Source organism: Lutra lutra, chromosome 4 (assembly GCF_902655055.1).
Source record: "Lutra lutra chromosome 4, mLutLut1.2, whole genome shotgun sequence".
NCBI classification, from domain to species: Eukaryota; Metazoa; Chordata; class Mammalia; order Carnivora; family Mustelidae; genus Lutra; species Lutra lutra.
The window spans coordinates 81,514,439-81,539,356 of NC_062281.1; the positions used below are offsets into that span (position 1 = coordinate 81,514,439).

Sequence of the window (24,918 nt, forward strand, 5' to 3'; positions counted from 1 at the left end):
TTACAGGAATATTCAGCATCTAGCTTCCTATGCTCTGTATTGCTGGCCTTTCAAAGGCAATGTTGTATTTCCTAAAACTAATCTCTTCAAAAATAGTAACTTGAAGTTCTCATTGACTAACTGGTAGTTCTTAAAATTAGGCTTTTCAGTGGGTGAAAAGGAACAGATTTCATCTATCTGTCCTGCCTTCTTTTCTGCTCCATTCTGAAAGAATGGATGTGAAATATGGCCATTATGTTCCTCTTTATCCTTTGTGATGTAAATTGCTGAATAAGTATGGTTTCTCCATCTCTTTAATTTAACCTGTTTTAGTTTTCACATATATGAAAATAAGATGAGTTATTCTTTGTCAGTGTTGGCGCATTTTAAATTAATAGACAAATGTTTACTTGGAAGCCATTGGCTTTTAAAACAAATTAAAAAAGAAAGAAATGAAATCCTCTCAATGGACTTTTTCCTCTCTTAAGAGTGTTATTGATGGGAGACAATATATTAAGTGTTTAACAAATGCCTATTGAGTGATGAATGTGTGTTAGGGGGAACTTTATTATGTTTAATATTGTTATAGTACTAAGAATACTCATGTGAACGTCTATATTCCTCCTCACACATGATTATTCAATATTTCTAAAGGGGGAAAAATACCCTGGTGAGACAAAAAAAAAAATTCTGTTGAAACTTCTGACATATGTTTATGTGTTAGTAGCTTTGCATTTACTTCTAAAGATAACCCAAAAAACACTTTACTGATGCCTGAACTTTTCTTTCACAGTAGTGAAGACTACTGTGCTCAATGGGTATTCCACTTCTATTGATAAAAATATTTTTCTAGTATCTCCAGAAATGGTCCAGTTCAGTTACGAGGGCCTAACCTCCAACAACTGGGTAAATGGATGTGCTTATTTAATGCCATGTCGTGTAATTATCCTCAGCTTTGAGCTATGTTGCCTTGAATATGAATATTTTTCTACTCTTCAGCAAAATATAAGTACATATTAAATGACATGCAGAAAAGAGGTACAAAGCTTACATATTACCATCTGATGATTCCACTTTTTTTTTTAAGATTTTATTTATTTATTTGACAGATAACAAGTAGGCAGAGAGGCAGGCAGAGAGAGAGAGAGGGGCAAGCAGGCTCCTTGCTGTGCAGAGAGCCCAATGCGGGGCTTGATCCCAGGACCCTGAGATCATGACCTGAGCTGAAGGCAGAGGCTTAACCCACTGAGCCGCCCAGGTGCCCCAATTCCACTTTTTAAAAAATAGGAATTCAGAGGTATAACAATGTGCTGAAGTATCTTTCATATTAGAGAGATGGCTTCAGTGTTTAAATTCATGCTGCCTTCAAAAGTAGGACATTTAAACCTCCTTCCTTTCTATCATGTCTTGACTTGAAACCTGTGTTTAGTATACAATCTCAGAAATAGGAAGGGACAATTAGGATTTAAATTAAAATGATAAAATGATCTGAATTATTAAGACAATTTAAAAAGTCAACATGTTGATATACATGAAACATATTTATAAGGTCCTATATTTTCAGTCTTGGTTAGGTGTTTTCAATATGATTGGAGTTAAATAATATGTATATAAAATGTGTATTTCTAGCCACTCGTTGGATTTGGAAGATGATTCTCGATTTAACTTGTTTGATGATGGGACACTCATGATCCGAAACACTCGTGAGTCAGACCAAGGTGAATATCAGTGTATGGCCAGAAACTCAGCTGGGGAAGTCAAGACACAGAATGCCATGCTCAGATACTCCAGTCCTCCAGGTACAACTTTCCCCCCCCATAACTGAACTTAAAGTAAATGCAACAGTTCTCCATCAGTTATTTGCACTAGAAACTGACTGTATCTTGCTTCTTTAAGGAATGGAATGCTTTAAAGTGAAACGGTTGTCATTGTCTATCACATTCTAATCTTTTATAGAAACTTAAGTTTTTTTTCCTCTTGAACTTTATTTAATTTCTTGCCTTAGTTCTGTTATTTTCTAGTCACACTACGTGCTGTCCTAAGGCTGCCATTGTCCTTTTGATTATCCATCCAGCTTCCCCAGAAGATGACCCAGCATCCTCCAAGGGAATCAGTGGTAGCTAGGCAAGACTATCATCCTTTCTAACAAATCATTGAATTATTCATTCATAATTAATTCACTCAACAAATATTTATTAAATGCCCACTGAGCTAGATGTTGAAGATTATATAGTTAACAACCTATGCTCCTTTAACTTTCCAGGAGCTTTGCTTTGCCATTAGTGGCTTATATAAACCAGACACAAGAGCTGTGAAAATTTTATTTTTATTTTATTTTCAGTAGTATCATCATCAGGAAGCTGATGGAAACAGACACTATGTCTCACCTTCCCGAGTCTATAGTCTATGAGGTGATACCCATAATTCAACAAAATAATAAATTTTATGATGGATAAGGAAAGGGGATAGAAGCAGAAAGGATAGATGTGTGCTGGTAAATATCTGTTTATTTATATATATGTTTAAATATTTATTTATTTATTTATTTATTTTAGGAAGAGGGAGCATACCTGTGCACAGGGTTGAGGTGGCAGAGGAAGGGGGAGAGTGAGAAAGAATCTCAGGTAGACTCTCCACAGAGCATAGAGCCTAATGTGGGGGCTTGATCTTATTACCCTGAAATCATGACCTGAGATGAAATCAAGAGTTGGACATTTAACCAGCTGAGCCAACCCAAATGCCCCACTGGTAAATGTTTAGAAACTGGCTCTGGGGGTGAGGGCAAAGCCCCAATTTGCAGTTTTTGCCAATGATTGACATGACATCACTGAATTTGGAATTGGGAAGAGATGTGTAGAAGCACATCATTGCATAGTATTTCTACCATGCAGACACAATAGATGTAAATAATTTCAAGACCCTAGGTCATATTAAAATGCAAAATAACTTGAAGTGGTAAATGTCAGAATTTATCATTGTTGAAATTTATTAGATTAATTAGATTTATTTAGTTGTGAGTTTATGTAATTTAATTTGTAATAATGGCAATGCTTAACAGTCAGCTTGAAAAATTCCAAAAATTTGATAACCGACTTTCCAAAGCCAGCTACCACACCTCTAACAGGAGGAGCACTTGGATCAGACTTGGAGATCTGTGTTCATTCAAAGAAGGATTTTCCAGGGCCAGTGACATCTAAACTGAAAGCAAGAAGTAGAAAACAGCCAGATAAATAGGATAGAAACCTTGTCTTAGTAGAAACGGCAGTAAAGGTAGACAGAGCAGCACACATTCAAGACGTAGGAAGTTCTGGATATCTGGAGGATACAGATGAAGGGTTGGGAGTTATGTGAGATTTGGGGAACTGTAAGGTGAGTTGAATCATTCATGACTGTACTCTAAGTGTTTCCAAATTAGATTTTTCTGTTATAAAAGTCTCCCAGGCAGCAGTTTGGAGGACAAGGAGAAGGACAGAGTAAGGTGAGCAGGTCAGCAGGATGTGGTGACGATGAAGAGGAGAGTAGTGACATTGGCAGTGACAGAGGGAGTAGAAAAAGCAGCCCTGAATGAAGAGTTATGCTGGCAGAAATAATGCATTTGAGTCTGAGATTGATTGAATATGAAAATTCCTTACAGAGTTTGTCCGTAATTTCTGACTGGAAAACCCACTAGCTCTTTCCAAAGTGTCATTCACTTTGCCTTCCATGTCAAGCCTGACACTGCACACTGGAGTTTTCCTACTTTGACTTCTGGACACCGTTTCCTCCTGGTCCTTTCCAAAGGTTCTCTCCTTCTCTCCAAAGTTCTTCAGGTTGCCTCAACTGTGTTATTCCTCATGCCCTCCCCACCTGTTCTTCGTCCAGTCTGCCTGCCTACATTGCTTCCTCTTCTGTTGAGATTGACATGAGTTTTAAAGCAATTCCTGAATATCCAACTTGAATAATTAATGTACATTTCAAAGATTTTATTGCTGGTATCTTTCCTGAGATTTCATCTCATTACTACCTTATTGCTCACTTTCACATGTAAATTTTGACATACCTCAAGCACATTTGCTTGCATTTCATCTTATGTTTGCCATAACTGTTGATATCATTAGTAGTATCATTAGTAACTTCAGATTCAGCCTCCATTGCTGCTTGTCTTCATCAAATCTCTAGAAATTTGGTTCCAAGATGTATCAGATTGTCTTCCTTTTCATTTCCAATGCCATCAATTCACTTCAAAAATTTTCATACCTCAATTATTATAATAAATAGTTCTTTCCATTTTTCTATAGTACTTTACACCTTACTGTAATATATTGATTTCCAAGGTATGTCGTAGTTCTTCAGAATATTAGTTTGTCTTCTGTCCTCATAGCTACAGCATAATCTTACAAGGAAAGGAGTGTCTTGTGCGTCTTTGTATCTTTCCAACATCCAGCATATTATCTAGCTTAAGGCATTCAATATTGTTTAAAATAAACCTTGATTGTTGAATTAGATTAAATAAACTTATCTCTACTCTTAATGATATATTCATCTCAGAAATTAAGGAGCCCCCAGAATTAGACCCAATAACTAAGACTGTTAAACATCCTCATAAGTCTTTAATTTCTGCTTAGATTTACAGAAAAGATGAAACTCTTAGGAATCAGTAAGTGGAACACCCCCTATGGAAGTCTAAAATTTGAATTTACAAGGATACCTAGTGGATCAATTTGTATTATATTTGTCTGAATGTGACAGAAAATTTGATGAGAAATGGCGTAAACACAGTGTGTGTGTGTGTGTGTGTGTGTGTGTGTGTGTGTGCGTGTGTGTGAGCCTGCGAGCGCGCAAAAGTGGTTTATTCATATGCTGCAAGCAGCGCAGGAGTGTGGACAGAGCTGCCATATTGGCCCAGTGCTCCAATGATATCTTTCTATTCTTCAGTCCTTTGCATAGAGACCTTTTCTCCCCTTCATAATTGTCACATCGTGGTCCCAAGTTGGCTCTTGTAACCTAAACTCATGCCTGGATGCCAGCTCGCAAACAGGAGGAAAAGCAATGACTAGTTAGACTGCTCTTTGATTTGGGAAGGAAACTCTTCCAGGAATGAGTGCCTACATCTCATTGGCAGAACTGTGTCACATTGATGGATAACCTTGACTGCGAGAGAGTCTGAGAAGGGGATATTTTTCAGTGGGAACACTTGAACAGTTAGTCCCTAGAATAAAAAATCGGTGGGCACTAGCATCAAGGGAATCAGTCCTCAAAAAAACTGCACTTTTAGGGGCGCCTGGGTGGCTCAGTGGGTTAAGCTTCTGCCTTCGGCTCAGGTCATGATCTCAGGGTCCTGGGATCGAGCCCCGCATCGGGCTCTCTGCTCAGCAGTGAGCCTGCTTCCCCCTCTCTCTGACTGCCTCTCTGCCTACTTGTGATCTCTCTCTCTCTCTCTCTGTGTCAAATAAATAAATAAAATCTTAAAAAAAACCCTGCACGTTTATATCAAATCTAGATTTAAGACCCAGATGTTTTAGATTTAACTATTTGAGAATTTCATGTATGTATATAATATTTAGTAAAAAGGCATTTTGAAACTGACAAAAATTAAAAAACCACAATGTAGAATAAATAAACCTTCTTAACTTCAAAGTGGTTGTATTTTGTTTTGTTTTTCTCTTTCCTTTAGCCAAGCCTAGTTTTATAATTCAGCCCCAGGACACAGAGGTTTTAATCGGCACCAGCACAACTTTGGAATGTATGGCCACAGGCCACCCACACCCCCATGTCACTTGGACTAGGGGCAGCGGAAAGGCCCTGGATCGATCCAGGCACCTGACTACTTCTGGAGGACTATACTTACAGAATGTCACCCTGCAGGATCACGGTCAATTTACCTGTCACGCTGACAATAATCAAGGCTCTGTTCAAGCTACAGCAAACATAATTGTACAAGGTATGGGAGCAGGGGGTCATGATTGAAATGTTCATGATGCCATATTCAGAAAATCATTTTTCAACTTAAAAAAATAATGCCATGTAAATCAGTGAAAAGATTTTTGTATTTACCATTTATTTTTGACATAATAGAATTTTCAAAACTAATCTCTTCATAATAAAACTTTTTTTCCACTTCAGTCTTTATCCAAACGCTATAATCAACCATTTAGCAACAAAAGAGATGGATAAAGAAGATATGATCCATATACACAATGGAATATTACTCAGCCATCAGAAAGGCTGACAACCCAACATTTGCATTAACATGGATGGAAGCGGAGGAAATTACACTAAGTGAAATAAGTCAAGCAGAGAAAGTCAATTATCATATGTTTTCACTTATTTGTGGAACATAAAGAATGGCATGGAGGACATTAGAAGAAAGGAAAAAATGAAGGGGAGAAGTCAGAGTAGGAGACAAATCATGAAAGACTATGGACTCTGGGAAAAACTGAGGGTTTTAGAAAGGAGGATGGTAGGGGAATGGGTGAGCCTGGCATCTCAGCTCTTTCCACAATTTGTCTATTGTGGACATTTCTGCTATGAGCATTGTGATGCATATGGCCTTTCTTTTCTCTGTATCTGTATCTTTGGGGTAAATACCCAGTAGTTCAATTGCTGGCTCATAGGGTAGCTCTATTTTTGTTTAGGAAACTCCACACTGTTTTCCAAAGTGGCTGCACCAACCTGCATTCCCACCAACAGTGTAAGAGGGTTCCCCTTTCTCCACATCCTCTCCAACATTTGTGGTTTCTGCCTTGTCAATTTTTGCCATGTGGTTTTGATTTGAATTTTCCTGATGGCTAATGATGATGAACATTTTCATGTGTCTGTTAGCCATTTGTATGTCTTCTTTGGAAAAGGGTCATGTTTATGTCTTCTGCCCATGTTTTAACTTGATTTTATTTTTTGGGGGTTGTTGAGTTTGAGGAGTTCTTTAGAGATCTTGATATCAGCCCTATGCTGATGGCTCTTACAGGCCTGGGCTGTGTAACAAAGCAGTAATAAAACTATTCTGAACACCATAAGTAATTTATATGCTTGGGCCTGTAATCCTATTTTAAAGAACTCATGTTTTTCTGCTATGCTTTTGTTCTGAACTGGGCTGCCCCTCCCTTTCTGTTGTTGTGGTTGTGTGTGTGGGTTTAGGTGTGTGTGCACTAAACACTTCTTGCACCTTCAGAATGTAAATCTTATTGGAGCAATGCCAAAAGACCTGCTGTACCCAAAACCCTTTGTCATCAGCTGACAAGAGTACAATAATCTACAGTGATACATTTTTAAGGGCTTCCTAGAGCCACGAACATTATAATTTACTTAGGAAGCTATTTTATTTTATTATTTTATTTTATATTATTATTATTATTATTATTATTATTTTGTTATGTTAGTCACCATACATAGTGTTAGTCACAGTTGGTTTTTGATGTAGTGTTCCATGATTCATTGTTGGCACATAACATCCTGTGCTCCATGCAATCTGTGCCCTCCTTAAAACCCATCACCAGGCTCACCCATTCCCCTACCATCCTCCTTTCTAAAACCCTCAGTTTTTCCCAGAGTCCATAGTCTTTCATGATTTGTCTCCTACTCTGACTTCTCCCCTTCATTTTTTCCTTTCTTCTAATGTCCTCCATGCCATTCTTTATGTTCCACAAATAAGTGAAAACATATGATAATTGACTTTCTCTGCTTGACTTATTTCACTTAGTGTAATTTCCTCCGCTTCCATCCATGTTAATGCAAATGTTGGGTTGTCAGCCTTTCTGATGGCTGAGTAATATTCCATTGTGTATATGGATCATATCTTCTTTATCCATTTGCCTGTTGAAGGGCATCTCAGCTCTTTCCACAGTTTGGCTATTGTGGACATTTCTGCTATGAACATTGTGATGCATATGGCCTTTCTTTTCTCTGTATCTGTATCTTTGGGGTAAATACCCAGTAGTTCAATTGCTGGCTCATAGGGTAGCTCTATTTTTGTTTAGGAAACTCCACACTGTTTTCCAAAGTGGCTGCACCAACCTGCATTCCCACCAACAGTGTAAGAGGGTTCCCCTTTCTCCACATCCTCTCCAACATTTGTGGTTTCTGCCTTGTCAATTTTTGCCATGTGGTTTTGATTTGAATTTTCCTGATGGCTAATGATGATGAACATTTTCATGTGTCTGTTAGCCATTTGTATGTCTTCTTTGGAAAAGGGTCATGTTTATGTCTTCTGCCCATGTTTTGACTTGATTTTATTTTTTGGGGGTTGTTGAGTTTGAGGAGTTCTTTAGAGATCTTGATATCAGCCCTTTGTCTGTAGTGTCATTTGTGAATATCTTCTCCCATTCCTTGGGTTGCCTCTTTGTTGACTGTTTCCTTTGCTGTGCAGAAGCTTTTTATCTTGATGGAGTCCCAAATTTCATTTTCAGTTTTATTTCCTTTGCCTTTGGAGACTTGTATAGCAAGAAGTTGCTGTGGCTTTTGTGAAAGAGGTTACTGTCTATCTTGTCCTCTAGGATTTTGATAGATTTCTGTCTCATATTGAGGTCTTTTCATCCCTTTTGGGTTTATCTTTGTGTATGGTGTTAAGAGAATGGTTGGTTTTCATTCTTCTATACATAGCTGTCCAATTTTCCCAGCACCACTTATTGAAGAGACTGCCTCTTTTACACTGGATATTTTTTCCTGCTTTGTCGAAGATTATTTGACCAGAGCATTGAGGGTCCATATCTGGGCTCTCTACTCTGTTCCATTGATCTTTGTGTCTGTTTTTGTGCCGGTACCATGCTGTCTTGGTGATCACAGCTTTTAATATAGCTTGAAATCAGGCAACGTGATGCCCCAGCTTTGTTTTCCTTTTTCAACATTTCCTTGGTGATTTGGGGTCTTTTCTGGTTCCATACAAATTTTAGGATTATTTGTTCCAGAGCTTTGAAAAATACCATTGGTATTTTGATTGGGATGGTGTTGGAAGTATAGATTGCTCTCGGCAGCATAGACATTTGAACAATGTTTATTTTTCTGATCCATGAGCATGGAATGTATTTCCATCTTTTTGTGTTTTCTTCAATTTCTCTCATGAGTGTTTTATAGTTTCTAGAGTATAGATAATTTACCTCTTTGGCTAGGTATACCATGGTATCTTAATTTTTTTGGCGCTATTGTAAATGGAATCCATTCTCTAATTTCTCTTTTTAGAGTTTCATTGTTAATGTATAAGAAAGCCAGTGATTTCTGTGCATTGATTTTTGTATCCTGCCACACTACTGAATTGTTGTATGAATTCTAGTAATTTGGGGATGGAGTCTTTTGGATTTTCCACATCAAATATCATTCATCCATGAAGAGAGAGAGTTTGACTTCTTTGTCAATTTGGATACTTTTAATTTCTTTTTGTTGTATGATTTCTGTTGCTAGGCCTTCTAGTACTATGTTGAATGATAGTGGCGAGAGGGGGCATCCTTGTCTTGTTCCTGATCTTAAGGGAAAGGCTCTCAGCTTTTCCCATTGAGGATGATATTCACTATATTTTTTTAATAGATGTCTTTTATGGAATTGAGGAATGTTCCCTCTATCCCTATACTCTGAAGAGTTTTAATCAGGAAAGGATGCTGTATTTTGTCAAGTGCTTTTTCTGCATCAATTGAGAGGACCAAGGTTTCTTGTTCCTCTTATTTATGTGTTCTATCACATAGAATGATTTGCAAATGTTGAACCACCCTTGCATCCCAGAGATAAATCCCACTTTTTCATGGTGGATAATCCTTTAATGTACTGTTGAATTCTATCAGCTAGGATCTTGTTGAGAAATTTGGCATTATATTAATCAGGGATATTGGTCTGTAATTCTCCTTTTTGATGGGGTGTTTGCCCGGTTTTAGGATCAAGGTAATGCTGGCCTCATAGAAAGAATCTGGAAGTTTTCCTTCTGTTTCTATTTTTTGAAATAGCTTCAGGAGAATAGGTATTATTTCTTTGGGTGTTTAGTAGAATTCCCCCAGGGAATCCATCAGGCCACAGACTCGTTTTTTGCTAGGTTTTTGATCACTGCTTCAATCTCATTACTGGTTATTGGCAGGACAGCCCATTGTCTCTGGGTCTTTTCTTTGTTCAGAGTTCCTCCTCCTAGTCATTCTGTTGAGTTGTGGTTGAGGGGATATACAGCCAAAAAAATATCAACCTCTATCCAGGCAAGGTACACCCTCTTGACTGATGATCCTCTGTCCCAGTAGAGATCCAGAACTGTATAATCTTACATCTCAGGCTCATTTTATGGATTTTCAGAGAGGCTTAGTAGATTTCTAACTAAATTTAGGAGACCAGTTAGAAAGGAGTCCCCCATTCCTCTGCCAACTTGGTGGAATTACCAGAAGTTATATTATTTTATGCATTTTCTAAAATTTTTGTTTTCTTAGGATTTTTATTTATTTATTTGAGAGTGAGAGAGAGAGAGAGGGAATAAGCTGGGGAGAGGGGCAGAGAAAGAATGGGAGAAGCAGTCTCCCTGCTTAATAAGGAGCCCAATATGGGACTCCATCTCAAGACCCTGGGATCATGACCTGAGCTGAAGGCACATGCTTAAACAACTGAGCCTCCCAGGGGCTCCACAGAAACAGTTTTGAAACATGGAGTTGGGGAGAATTTGGGCTGAGTGTTGGCTTCTGGGGAGCAGAAGAATTGGCCCACTGGAAGTCACAGTACTTCATCCATCCTGGATTTTCATCATTCAGTAAATGTTTTCCAAATTGCTTTTGCTTAACATCAACTCTTTAAGTAGCAATAGATCAATAATTCATTGTTTCTATTCATACGGCTGAGGAAAAAAATTGTTTCCCCTAGAAATGTTAATACCATGAAAAACATTTTCTATATGCTAAAAAGGTATAGAAATGAAATTTTTTTCTTGATGTCTTCGATAACTCCTGGGGGAAATTACTTTTAAAAGACCCAAGTATTTTTAGACTTTCCATGTGTCAAGATTGAAAAATGCTTACAAAGAAATAGCATTTGGGGTGTTTTTTGCTTGCATTTTTTTTTTTTTTAATGTTAGTATTTGGTGTTTAGAAGCATAATGCCTAATTTCACTCTGACAGGCTCCTTTATTTCATACCATTCTAATCTTTTGTGTCTCAGCTTCTTGTGTTTAGCTTTTACTTCTTCTATTTTTTCATCTGTATCAGTTCAAGTCTGACCAAACTCTGACATTTATGGTGCTGTTCATTTCTTATACCACAATACACTAACGATTTCTTTTTACCAGGCAGTTTGTACTGAAATTGCCATCTGCTTATCTTTTGTCCCTTGCAACTGTATAGTTGGGTTACTTGTAGGTCTATGTGTTGAGATTTTTAATTGGTCTTGAAATGGTCCATTAATCATTTGATACATTTATAAAAGAGGCTCCTTTTATTTGCCTAATGCATAGACTAAATATTTTAAGATGTACTTTTTCTGTGTCATCTTAACAGATGTTCCATCAATTTTCTTTAGTTCCTTTAATGTCCATTTAAGCCAAGAACACAACTGTCCACAAATTAATTTCCTTTCCTCGACCAGCTGAACAAATGATGAAATGAAAAAGAAACAGTTTCAATGAAAGGTGTGAATCACAGTATGGGGCACTTAGATGAAAGGGCCTATAGTTACCAACAATGTAAATAAAAATCCTTTTTTGTATGAGGCATCACAGTCCTGAGTTTTGTAAAAGCCACCAGAAGGGTGGATTTTAATAAAATGGCAAAACGCTTCATCTAAGCATGTGGTGTGTTAGTATTAGAGGTAGGCTTGATGGCCACCATTGTTAAGTGATAGGCCCAGAAATGTCAACTCATTATTCCTCTTGAATTCCTCTAGCTTACACCACCTGCCTTTGTGATATTTAGATGTTCTGGGTTTTCTTCCCATTGTATTAAAATTTCTTCACTGATCTAGCAAATTGACCATTTTACTGCTAGGAACAAATGTAAAATGTCTTTCATAGTTTCTGGTTGGATATAGTCTTGGATTAAAAATATCACTTTTTATGAGAACATGTAAAATATAACAATACTGCATATGAAATATAACAATGCCAGATGTGGCTAGGTGTGAGTTTTAGTTACTATTAAAAAGTTCTAGTCAAATTGCCCAAAACTTGTGCCTTCACTAAATGACTTGCCGTAACTACTACCTACTTTTGCTTTATAGCTTTTTTACTGTGTCATGAATCCATTTTTTAATGTAGAAATATTTTTGCTCACTTCAAGTTATTCCTAGCAATTTAAAAAGTTCATGCAATGTTCTGGAAAGAACATTGAGTGGCCCAAATTCTCATTGTGTCTCTAAGAATTATTCATTTCAACCACCTTCAGCCCTAATTTCTTCATCTATGGAACATGGAGCCTGAGCCTGCCGATCTGTGGGCTATTTTCACCTTGACTTTTCTAAGACTCTAGTACAAATATCTTGCAGGTATTCCTGAGGACTTTCGTGAATTTTGTGATCTCATAATTTAACTTTTACCATTTTTTAGCCTAGTACCTTTTTAGAATTGAGGACTTTAAAAAGTCTTTATTACGTAAACACAATATGAAAGCTGAAACAAATACAGTTTGCCAAATACTATTTATTTTATCATGATTCTTGTAAATCCAGACAGTGAGGAAGAGGAATGAGGAGATAAGTACAGAGATCTAAGCAAGGAGAAGAGGTCAAGTCATCTCAGAAACTTGTTTGGAAAATGTCAACACATTGGTATTGTTGGATCGGTGGCTCCGGGAATGCAGGAGGAACAATAGAAATGACCACTGGGGCCGCCATCTTCCAGCTCCCTCCCCCCACTTCCTCAACCCTTGACTCTCCCACCAAAAGGATGTATGCCCAGGTCACGTCTCCATAGGTAACCCTATACCTATGCAGGAAACAGGAGTATCAGGACCCCCCACCCCATACCCTCTGATCACCAAATACCCTATCATATATGGATGTGAGCCCATGCCCTGCCTTGGCCTGATAAAAGACCCCTGCCGACTCCCTCCCAGTGCGATTTCCCCAACTCCACTTTCCAGAGTCGTGGAACCTCTCCCGAGAGTGTCCACCTCCTCCCAGCGTGACTTTCCTGGCTCTCCTTCTCCTGAGCCCTGAAACTTTGCCGGAGAGTGCCTTTAATAAATCTTGCCTTGTGCCTACCTTGCCTCGTGTCGTGTTTATCTCACCTATAAAACCTTACAGCTATCATTGGAGATCATCATGCCCTTAAACGGTCATACAGATTTCTTTTTCATATTAATAAAAGAGTCATGAATAGACTGCATAACTGTATATGCATCTATTAGCTATTTATTATTTAAACAAATTAATTGTAAAAGATCTGAAGGTTTGGAAGTCTTGAAATTTTGACTTAAATGTGAATTTTTAAAAGGTACAATAGCACGTATTACAGGAAACATTTTTTCCTGAAATTAATGAGAGCAATTGGTTGCAATTTTATCATGTATGAAAGCTTGGAGGAAACAATTTTGTTAATGGTTCAAATACAATTTTTAGTTTTATATATGTCTATTGCAGTTAATAGATAACATATGAAGCAGAGTCCATAAGATTTAGAAATTGTTCTTTCTTACTAACTATTGCTTTTCTGCTTTGCAAACCAGAAATGTATATTTTTGGTTTCTTTGCAAGCAGACACAAACATACACAAGTAATTGTACATTCTTAATAGTTTTCATGTAAATAATTGGAAATAAATTATAATTAAGGAACATATTTAAACATATTTTCTTTTTTCCTTTACTATTAATTTACAGAATAATTTTTAATTTTGATATAAATTTTCATTCTCTTTAGCTCCTCCACAATTCACAGTAATCCCTAAGGATCAAGTGGTGCTAGAAGGACACACTGTCGAATTTCTCTGTGAAGCTGAAGGCAACCCACCTCCAATAATTGCCTGGACCAAAGCAGGTATTAGCATATGGGCAAGTAATTGTGGAAAGAGATAAATACCTTCCTTGTTAAGGGAGGAGAAAAAACAACTTAAACTAATTATCATAGTTATATCATGGACATGAAAACATCACACATGTTTGAATTAAATATGACATCATAATTTCAGTTATATGTTAAGTTTCAACATTTGAATATGTAGCTTTCCTCATATAATCTCTCTGGGACTCAGTTTCCTGATTTTTTTTTTTTTTAATTTACTCATTCTCTCATGTACCTCCTTTCTGGCAACCACTAGTTTGTTCAGTTTCTTGATTTTTAAAATAAAATTATTGGACAGTTAGTGGTTTTAAGTATTTTTTAAAGTGGCAGAATTCTCTTTTAGTACAAAGTGAAATTGTAAGTGCAGTGAAACCAACCGTAAGAAAACTCTAGCATGTTAAATGGATAAAAGAGGGATATTGTCCCTTTTTTTTTTCTTCTCTTTAAAGAATGCTTTTTGGTGGCAGGGGGTGGTGCTTGGCTAGCTCAGTAGGTTAAACATCTGCTTTAGGCTCAGGTCAAGATCCCAGGCCTGGGATCAATGCCCATCTCAGGCTCCCTGCCAGTGGGAAGTCTATTTCTTTCTCTGCCTTTCCACCCACTTGTGTGCTCTTTCTCTCTCAAATAAATAAATAAAATCTTTAAAAAAATTTTAAAAAATGCTTTTTAAAAAAGATTTATTTATTTATTTGAAAGAGAAAGCACGTGAGAGAGCATGAGTTGGGGGAGGGATAGAGAGAGAATCTTCAAGCAGATTCCCTGCTGAGCATGGAGCCCTATATGGGTTGGATCTCACCAACTTATGAGATCATGACCTGACCCAAAACCAAGAGTCGCTGGCTTAACCAAATGAGCCATCCAGGTGTCTAGAGAGCTGCTATCTTTAAAGTGTTGGGAAGGGGTGTGCGGTTTTGATCCAAGGGGCCAGGAACTTCTAGTGATCCTTGCAGTGTTAGAGAGTAGGGTCTATACTCTGAGATGAATGCTCCACTAAGACTTCTCTGGTCTTGGAATTGTTAACTTTTTTATTAGTTCAGGTAACTAGGTTAAATTCTAAACACATCAACATTTGTAAACTTCTTTTGGCTAAAATTTTTGATCTCATCTTTATAAAAGTAGAGTGGGTAGGAGGTGAACTTTGAAGCTGGAAAGACAAGATTCACATTTCCCTCCTTCATTTACTAGTTGCATGACTTTGCGCAAGTAAGTTAACTGTGGTTTTACCAGAGTTGCTTTATCTATATGCTGGGAGTGTTGATATTGCCTACAACACTGGGTGATTGTGGGGATTATTTTGGGTGTATTTATACTCATAAACATTTAAAAGTGTATTTGGCTCCTTTGTGTAGAAAGTCAATAAAAGTTAACTGTTTACAAAGGTAAATAGATTTTTAAAATTTATTATTTATTTTTAGTTATCCATTTTTAATATTTTATTTATTAACAATAAAGGTTAGCTATTTACATTTGACAAATACTATCACTGAAATAGTTGAGAATGACAATCCATTAACTTGTTAATGGCCACAAGGAGTGTAAACTCAGTGTAAACTCAGAGGTGATAAAGTGCAATGTTGGCTGGGTGGTTGTGACTGTGAGTGATGATTACAACCTGAGTGTCACAAAAACCACCATTCCCAAGATTCTGTCTCAGCACCTTAAATATTGTAATTCCATAATGTTTTTATATTACAAATATCACATACATGTGACAAACAAATATTATAAAGGTATTTGAAAATCATATTTAGTAATCACTCTGGGGAGTAATCTAGGAATAAAAACTGTTATTTAAAAATAAAAAAATGCAAAAACAATTCTGTTCTCCAAATTTTGCCTTATTTGCACTCCATTAAGTAAAGAGTGGGGCCATGAGGCTATAGAGGTAGGTGTGGTTGGTTAGCCTGTGCAATGCCTCACATTCCCCCTTAGGCATTTTATAACTTGTTCTAAGAGTAATAGGAAGGCACCATACACAAGGGTAATGCTGGAATAAGGTTAGTTTTGAATTTGCATTCTAACTGTGGAAAATAAAACTGAGGGAGCAAATATGAAGGTGCAGGAATTCATTAAGGGAGCTGACCAGTTCTCCTGCTTGGGGGCTGGTCAAGCTGGGTGCCCCAGTTTCCAGATGCAGTGTTATGGGGGGGGTCCCAGTATTGTGACACAGAGGACTTCCAGAGAGACCCCAACCTTTACCAAACACTTGAAGATCACACAGTAATAGCTGTCAGCTCTTTGAGCCATAAACAGTGCCATACAAAATATTTTGTTTCCCTCTGTGCAGGAGGGCAAGTCTCTCAGGAAAGCCTACATACAGTTCTCTCCTCTGGAACTTTGAGAATTGAGCATGCAGCACATCATGACCAAGGCCAATATGAATGTCAGGCAGTGAGTCCGTTGGGAGTGAAAAAAGCATCTCTCCAGCTAACTGTAAAACCCAAAGGTAATGTGTGCTGTGATTGGATTTACACAATTGAAGAGTGCCTCTTTATGTGTCTTTCACACCTCCCTGGGTGATTTTATTACTTACTTAGTTTTTTATTTTATAGGATCTAAGAAATTGCAAATTTTATAGCTCTCTTCCAATAAGTCTTTTTTTTTCAACTTGAGGATTTTATTTCTATTAATGTTAATTATTAATATCATGTTTTCTTCCAAAAAATATCATTTTGTGTTTTCTTACATTTTTTTCAGAACTAGTTAATTAGCCTTACCTGCAGAGACTAGCTCACAGAAAGATAAATTTCTCACACCTGATCACTTGAATTTTGGTCTTATATTGATGTATCTTTTATGCTGAGGGTTATTGGGAATATACTGCAGACACTTTTCTCCACACTCATCATGAAATACAGTACTTTGGTTTATCATAAATAGTAATATTCTGGTATGAGGTTGGGTTATTTGTCCATAATATATCATTAACTGACATGTAAAAAAAAGAAAAAAAAAAAGAAAGAAAGAAAACTCAAGGTTTAAATTTTTAAAGAAAGTTCCAATGTAAGGATGAAAAATGGTTGTTATTAGGTACTCTTGAAATTTCTTCTCAGTTACTGGTTTATGTTATATATATATATATATATATATATATATATATATATAATGCCTAAACTGAATTTTTAGGATTGTTTTGCATTTAAAGATAATTTCCTAGATTTCTCCATAAATTTGCTATAATTTATTTTGATATAGTAGATCTAAATTCAGCAGTAGCACATATTTAGATAAGAGCATATAAAATATAGAGACAAAGATCAGCCAGATGTAGCAATATAAATGTAAAAAGAAATACTAGTAATTTTGAAATATTCAGTGATGCTGAGACAGAGACATAAGATTACACTGAACTAATATCTATGTACAATACAGTATTGATTCTTTTCTCACTATATTTTTAACATATCAAGTGCTTGTTATTATTTATTTACTTGATCAAGTTAAGGTTCTATGAAGAGGGAAAGTAGTCAAGTAGCAGCTGAAATGCATGGCAAGATTTGAAAAAAACTTGAAAGTTAAAGGGAACTGCCATGCTCTTGGAAAACCCATATCTTTGGGTCATTCTTTCTAAAAGGAAAGGCTGAAATCTGCTCTGCAGAATGTTTAAAATTGCTTTTGAATTAGTTTTCAACTAATTCAACTAATTTAAAAATCAGGAGGTTTTTGCATTAATATCTTTTTTAAAGATTTATTTATTCATTTGAGAGTGGCAGAGAGAGTGGGAGAGAGAGAATGCTGGGGCGTGGTGCAGAGGGAGAGAGAGAAACTCAAGCAGACTCTACACTGGGCATGGAGCCTGACTTGGGGCTTGATTTCACAACCCTAAAATCATGACCTGAGCCCAAACCAAGAGTCAGATATCCAACTGACTGCACCACCCAGGCACCCCTACATTAATACTTTTTTAAAAAGGAGGGCATATTAGACCAACATATTGTAGTCAAATAAAATATAGCATGACGATGGTGAAGTTAATGGTCTTAGTTTTGTCCTGTTTTTGCTCCATTGTTACATCTTTACACCAGTGTCCCCCACTGACCCTCTAGATCTCAATTTAGAAGCATGCCTCTTCCCCAAGGAGGGTTCCTTTCCTCCACTCTGTAAGCTTTATAAGATGCTACTGTTGAAATTAGTATTAGAATGTGCCATTCAATCTGATAGTTGACAAATGTGGAGGAATTTGATAAATTTATCAAATATCCATAGTTAAAATATTATTAGCAATAAGCACAAATGTGGAAACCAATAAGTTATTTTAGCAAACATAGAGCCCTACATGTTGAACATGAACTATGTGAATGGAGTGGGGAAGAGGGCCATAAGGAAGAAATAGTTGGGATTGTTGGTTGAGTTAGAATATATCATACCTTGACTATAGGCCATGGAACTTTCCATTTGTTGGCCAGATATATTATGTAGGATAGTAATCAGCCCAAAATGAACAGGCAAATGTTGAGGTGAAAAAACTCTAAAAATAAACCATTAACTCTATTATATAGCTGAGTGATATACTAGGTGACCTGAACATCTATGACTGGGGGAATGGAGGAGTTAATGAATTCAAGTAAACATATAACAGGTGGAACCATTTTATCTCTGAAATTATTAACAATATTTTTTACTAGCATCCCTGACAATATTTTGCAGGCCCAATTTTGTGTGTACTGAAGTGTAAAAGAACTTTTCATGGGGTTTTTGGGTTAAAACAATCTCATAATAATATCAAGATCTTGTTTGCCTTTTCTACTAGGTTGACATTTGCCTTGATGGTACCAAGATAATGGTGGATAAAGGTGCTGAACCTTTAGCATGAATCAAAGCAGTGGCACCAAATTGTACTAGTAATTCATATATTATTCCCTTGTAGTGTGGGAAAAAAAAGTAATTTTGTTTACAATGTTACTGATAAAATGGGGAAAATACAACTTTTATTAAATCTTGACTCTCTGGTAGATGTGTCATGAAAGAAATTGGCAAAAGAAGCTATCAGTTGTCAAATTTTGATGTAGTATCAAAGATTTTTCACAATTACCTGGAAAAACTTTTAAAATATCCCTACATTTTGTGAATACTTATCTTTGTGAGGCCATATTTTATTCATATACTTCAACTAAAATGACCAATAGCAAGAGATTGAACTGAAAAGCAGTTATGCAATTATTGGGATTTGCAAAAGTGTAGAACAATATGCTACTACACTCACTACTTTTATTTTTGGAAAATTAATTAATGCTCATAAAATTGTATTATTTATTTGAAAATTGTATGAGTTTATAACTGTAATTTTTGAATAGGTAAAATTTAAAGTTCTCAGATTTAATTTCTAATATAGTGAACATAGATACATATAATCAACATAAATAAAAGTTCTTTGAGCTTCTCAATAATTTTTAAGTGTAGTGCTCCTGAAGTTAATGTGTTTGAGTAATATCATTTGTTGGATCTTCTTTGCCTGATTTCTAGATCTTTAATTTTCTTTTTAATCTCTTTAAACTCTTTGTTCCCACCTCATTTTACTTGCCTTTCTCATGTCTACCCTTTATGTCCCTTGCTGTGTTATGAACAATGTATATTCACTCCAGAGATGATTCTAACTTTTATTAGCTATGCAATAATTTTATTTTTTCCTCTAATATTTTGCTCAAGCATATGCAAATATATATACAAACATTGGATGAAGGTAGTAATTTTATAGAAACATATTTAATTAAAACAAATTTCAGAAGAGATAGAAATATAAACAGAATATAGTAAGGGAGAAAAAAGTTGCTAAAGAACACAGGAGTACAGATAGCTGGCTGTTACTCTCTAGCATAGCTGAATAGACTGATAATTATTCTGAATATTAAATTTGTGAAAGAGCTCTCTCCACTAAGAGCATGTGGCCATGTGGTATCCCAAGGAAAATCACATGTATAAAAAACAAAAATTCCAATGCTATTCATGTTGTTTCAGGAATTAGAAAATAATAAACACACTAAGAATATTTTTAGTAAAACAAACCTAAGCTTGATAAGAAAACCTAAGGAGGAGGAGTCAAGATGGCGGAGAAGTAGCAGGCTGAGACTACTTCAGGTAGCAGGAGATCAGCTAGATAGCTTATCTAAAGATTGCAAACACCTACAAATCCAATGGGAGATTGAAGAGAAGAAGAACAGCAATTCTAGAAACAGAAAATCAACCACTTGCTGAAAGGTAGGACTGGCAGAGAAGTGAATCCAAAGTGATGGGAAGATAGACCGCGGGGGGAAAGGCTGGCTCCCGGCAAGCGGTGGAGCAACGGAGCACAAAATCAGGACTTTTAAAAGTCTGTTCCGCTGAGGGACATCACTCCAGAGGCTTAACCGGGGTGAAGCCCATGTGGGGTCAGCGTGGCCTCAGGTCCCGCAGGGTCACAGAAGGATCCGGGGTGTCTGAGTGTCGCAGAGCTTACAGGTATTAGAACGGGGAAGCCGGCTACAGAGACAGAGCCGAGGAGTGAGCTCTCAGCTCGGGGTTACCTTGAACCGGTCGAAGGCTCGGTCAGCTCGGAGCGTGGCCGGAGGCCAGGGTGACGGGAGTAAATGGGCACTGTTCTCTGAGGGTGAACTGAGGAGTGGGGCCCTGGGCTCTCAGCTCCTCCGGGCCAGAGACTGGGAAGCCGCCATTTTCATTCCCGTCCTCTGTAACTCTACGGAAAGCGCTCAGGGGACAAAACCTCCCGAAAGCAAACTTGAGCGGATTACTCAGCCTGGCCCCCTGTAAGGGTGGTGCAATTCTGCCTGGGGCAAAGACACTTGAGAATCACTACAACAGGCCCCTCCCTCAGAAGAACAACAAGAAATCCAGGCAGGACTAAGTTCACCTACCAAGGAGTGAGGTTTAAAAACCAAGGAGAGCAGCGGAATTCCAGAGGAGGAGAAAGCAAAGCACGGAGCTCACGGCTTTCTCCCCATGATTTTTTAGCCTTGCAGTTAATTTAATTTTTTTTTTCTTTTTCAATTTTTTTTATCTTCTTCTGCCAATTTCTTTTAACTTTTACCTTTTTCTTTTTTAACGTTTTTTAACTAGTTTATCTAATATATATATATTTTTCTTTTTTATATTTTTTCTTTATTCGTTTTCTTTTTTTAATTTTTTTTTTTCTTTCTGAACCTCTTTTTATCCCCTTTCTCCCCCCTCACGATTTGGGATTTCTTCTGATTTGGTTAAAGCATATTTTCCTGGGGTTGTTGCCACCCTTTTAGTATTTTATTTGCTCCTTCATATACTCTTATCTAGACAAAATGACAAGGCAGAAAAATTCACCACAAAAAAAAGAACAAGAGGCAGTACCGAAGGCTAGGGACCTAATCAATACAGACATTGGTAATATGTCAGATATAGAGTTCAGAATGACAATTCTCAAGTTTCTAGCCGGGCTCGAAAAAGGCATGGAAGATATTAGAGAAACCCTCTCGGGAGATATAAAAGCCCTTTCTGGAGAAATAAAAGAACTAAAATCTAACCAAGTTGAAATCAAAAATCTATTAATGAGGTGCAATCAAAAATGGAGGCTCTCACTGCTAGGATAAATGAGGCAGAAGAAAGAATTAGCGATATAGAAGACCAAATGACAGAGAATAAAGAAGCTAAGCAAAAGAGGGACAAACAGCTACTGGACCACGAAGGGAGAATTCAAGAGATAAGTGACACCATAAGATGACACAACATTAGAATAATTGGGATTCCAGAAGAAGAAGAAAGAGAGAGGGGAGCAGAAGGTATATTGGACAGAATTATTGGAGAGAATTTCCCCAATATGACAAAGGGAACAAGCATCAAAATCCAGGAGGTTCAGAGAACCCCCCTCAAAATCAATAAGAATAGGTCCACACCCCGTCACCTAATAGTAAAATTGACAAGTCTTAGTGACAAAGAGAAAATCCTGAAAGCAGCCCGGGAAAAGAAGTTCGTTACATACAATGGTACAAATATTACATTGGCAGCAGACTTATCCACAGAGACCTGGCAGGCCAGAAAGAGCTGGCATGATATATTCAGAGCACTAAATGAGAAAAACATGCAGCCAAGAATACTATATCCAGCTAGGCTATCATTGAAAATAGAAAGAGAGATTAAAAGCTTCCATGACAAATAAAAACTGAAAGAATTTGCAAACACCAAACCAGCTCTCAGGAAATATTGAAAGGGGTCCTCTAAGCAAAGAGAGAGCCTAAAAGTAGTAGATCAGAAAGAAACAGAGACAATATACAATAACAGTCACCTTACAGGCAATACAATGGCACTAAATTCAAATCTCAATAGTTAGCCTGAATGTTAATGGGCTAAATGGCCCAATCAAAACACACAGGGTATCAGAATGGATAAAAAAACAAAACCCATCTATATGTTGCCTACAAGAAACTCATTTTAAATCCGAAGACACCTCCAGATTTAAAGTGAGGGGGTGGAAAAGAATTTACCATGCTAATGGACATCAGAAGAAAGCAGGAGTGGCAATCCTTATATCAGATCAATTAGATTTTAAGCCAAAGACTATAATAAGAGATGAGAAAGGACAGTATATCATACTCAAAAGATCTGTCCAACAAGAAGATCTAACAATTATAAATATCTATGCCCCTAACGTGGGAGCAGCCAAATATATAAACCAATTAATAACAAAATCAAAGAAACACATCGACAGCAATAATTTAGTAGTAGGGGAATTTAATACTCCCCTCACTGAAATGGACAGATCATCCAAGCAAAAGATCAACAAGGAAATAAAGGCCTTAACTGACACACTGGACCAGATGGACATCACAGATATATTCAGAACATTTCATCCCAAAGCAACAGAATACACATTCTTCTCTAGTGCACATGGAACATTATCCAGAATAGATCACATCATAAATCAGGTCTCAAACAATATCAAAAGATTGGGATCATTCCCTGAATATTTTCAGACCACAATGCTCTGAAGCTAGAACTCAATCACAACAGGAAATTTGGAAAGAAACCAAATACATGGAGACTAAACAGCATCCTTCTAAAGAATGAATGGGTCAACCAGGAAATTAAAGAAGAATTGAAAAAATTCATGGAAACAAATGATAATGAAAGCACAATGGTTCAAAATCTGTGGGACACAACAAAGGCAGTCCTGAGAGGAAAATATATAGCGACACAAGCCTTTCTCAAGAAACAAGAAAGGTCTCAGGTACACAACCTAACCCTGCACCTAAAGGAGCTGGAGAAAGAACAAGAAAGAAAACCTTAATCCAGCAGGAGAAGAGAAATCATAAAGATCAGAGCAGAAATCAATGAAATAGACACCAAAAAAAAAAAAATAGAACAAATCAATGAAACTAGGAGCTGGTTCTTTGAAAGAATTAATAAGATTGATAAACCCCTGACCAGACTTATAAAAAAGAAAAGAGAAAGGACCCAAATAAATAAAATCATGAATGAAAGAGGAGAGATCACAACTAACACCAAAGAAATACAGACAATTATAAGAACATACTATGAGTAACTCTACGCCAACAAATTTGACAGTCTGGAAGAAATGGATGCATTCCTAGAGACATATAAACTAACACAACTGAACCAGGAAGAAATAGAAAGCCTGAACGGACCCATAACCAGTAAGGAGATTGAAACAGTCATCAAAAATCTCCGAACAAACAAAAGCCCAGGGCCAGACGGCTTTCCTGGGGAATTCTACCAAACATTTAAAGAAGAACTAATTCCTATTCTCTGAAACTGTTCCAAAAAATAGAAATGGAAGGAAAACTTCCAAACTCATTTTAGGAGGCCACCATCACCTTGATCCCAAAACCAGACAAGGATCCCATCAAAAAAGGAACTACAGACCAATATCCTTGATGAACACAGATGCAAAAATTCTCACCAAAATACTAGCCAATAGGATTCAACAGTACATTAAAAGGATTATTCACCATGACCAAGTGGGATATATTTCAGGGCTGCAAGTTTGGTTCAACATCCGCAATCAATCAATGTGATACAACATATTAATAAAAGAAAGAACAAGAACCATATGATACTCTCCATAGATGCTGAAAAAGCATTTGACAAAGTACAGCATCCCTTCCTGATCAAAACTCTTCAAAGTGTAGGGATAGAGGGCACATACCTCAATATTATCAAAGCCATCTATGAAAAACCCACCGCAAATATCATTCTCAATGGAGAAAAACTGAAAGCTTTTCCGCTAAGGTCAGGAACACAGCAGGGATGTCCGTTATCACCACTGTTATTCAACATAGTACTAGAAGTCCTAGCCTCAGCAATCAGACAACAAAAGGAAATTAAAGGCATCCAAATCGGCAAAGAAGAAGTCAAACTATCACTCTTCGCAGATGATATGATACTATATGTGGAAAACCCAAAGGACTCCACTCCAAAACTGCTAGAACTTGTACAGGAATTCAGTAAAGTGTCAGAATATAAAATCAATGCACAGAAATCAGTTGCATTTCTCTACACCAACGACAAGACAGAAGAAAGAGAAATTAAGGAATCAATCCCATTTCCAATTGCACCCAAAGCTATAAGATACCTAGGAACAAACCTAACCAAAGAGGCTAAGAATCTATACACAGAAAACTATAAAGTACTCATGAAAGAAATTGTGGAAGACACAAAGAAATGGAAAAGTGTTCCATGCTCCTGGATTGGAAGAATAAATATTATGAAAATGTCTATGCTACCTAAAGCAATCTACACATTTAATGCAATTCCTATCAAAGTACCATCCACTTTTTCAAAGAAATGGAACAAATAATCCTAAAATTTATATGGAACCAGAAAAGACCTCGAATAGCCAAAGGAATATTGAAAAAGTAAGCCAAAGTTGGTGGCATCACAATTCCGGACTTCAAGCTCTATTCCAAAGCTGTCATCATCAAGACAGCATGGTACTGGCACAAAAACAGACACATAGATCAATGGAACAGAATAGAGAGCCCAGAAATAGACCCTCAACTCTATGGTCAACTAATCTTCGACAAAGCAGGAAAGAATGTCCAA

General features: G+C 36.9%; 1 protein-coding gene across 1 annotated transcript in view; it reads left to right on the forward strand.

Moving 5' to 3' along the window:
* PXDNL (peroxidasin like) overlaps positions 1-24,918 on the forward strand; it is a 466,402-nt gene that overhangs the window by 323,972 nt on the left and 117,512 nt on the right. Inside the window, 4 exon segments of the mRNA XM_047727586.1 lie at positions 1,609-1,778; positions 5,633-5,899; positions 13,756-13,872; positions 16,184-16,342. Coding sequence (XP_047583542.1) covers positions 1,609-1,778; positions 5,633-5,899; positions 13,756-13,872; positions 16,184-16,342 — 713 coding nt within the window.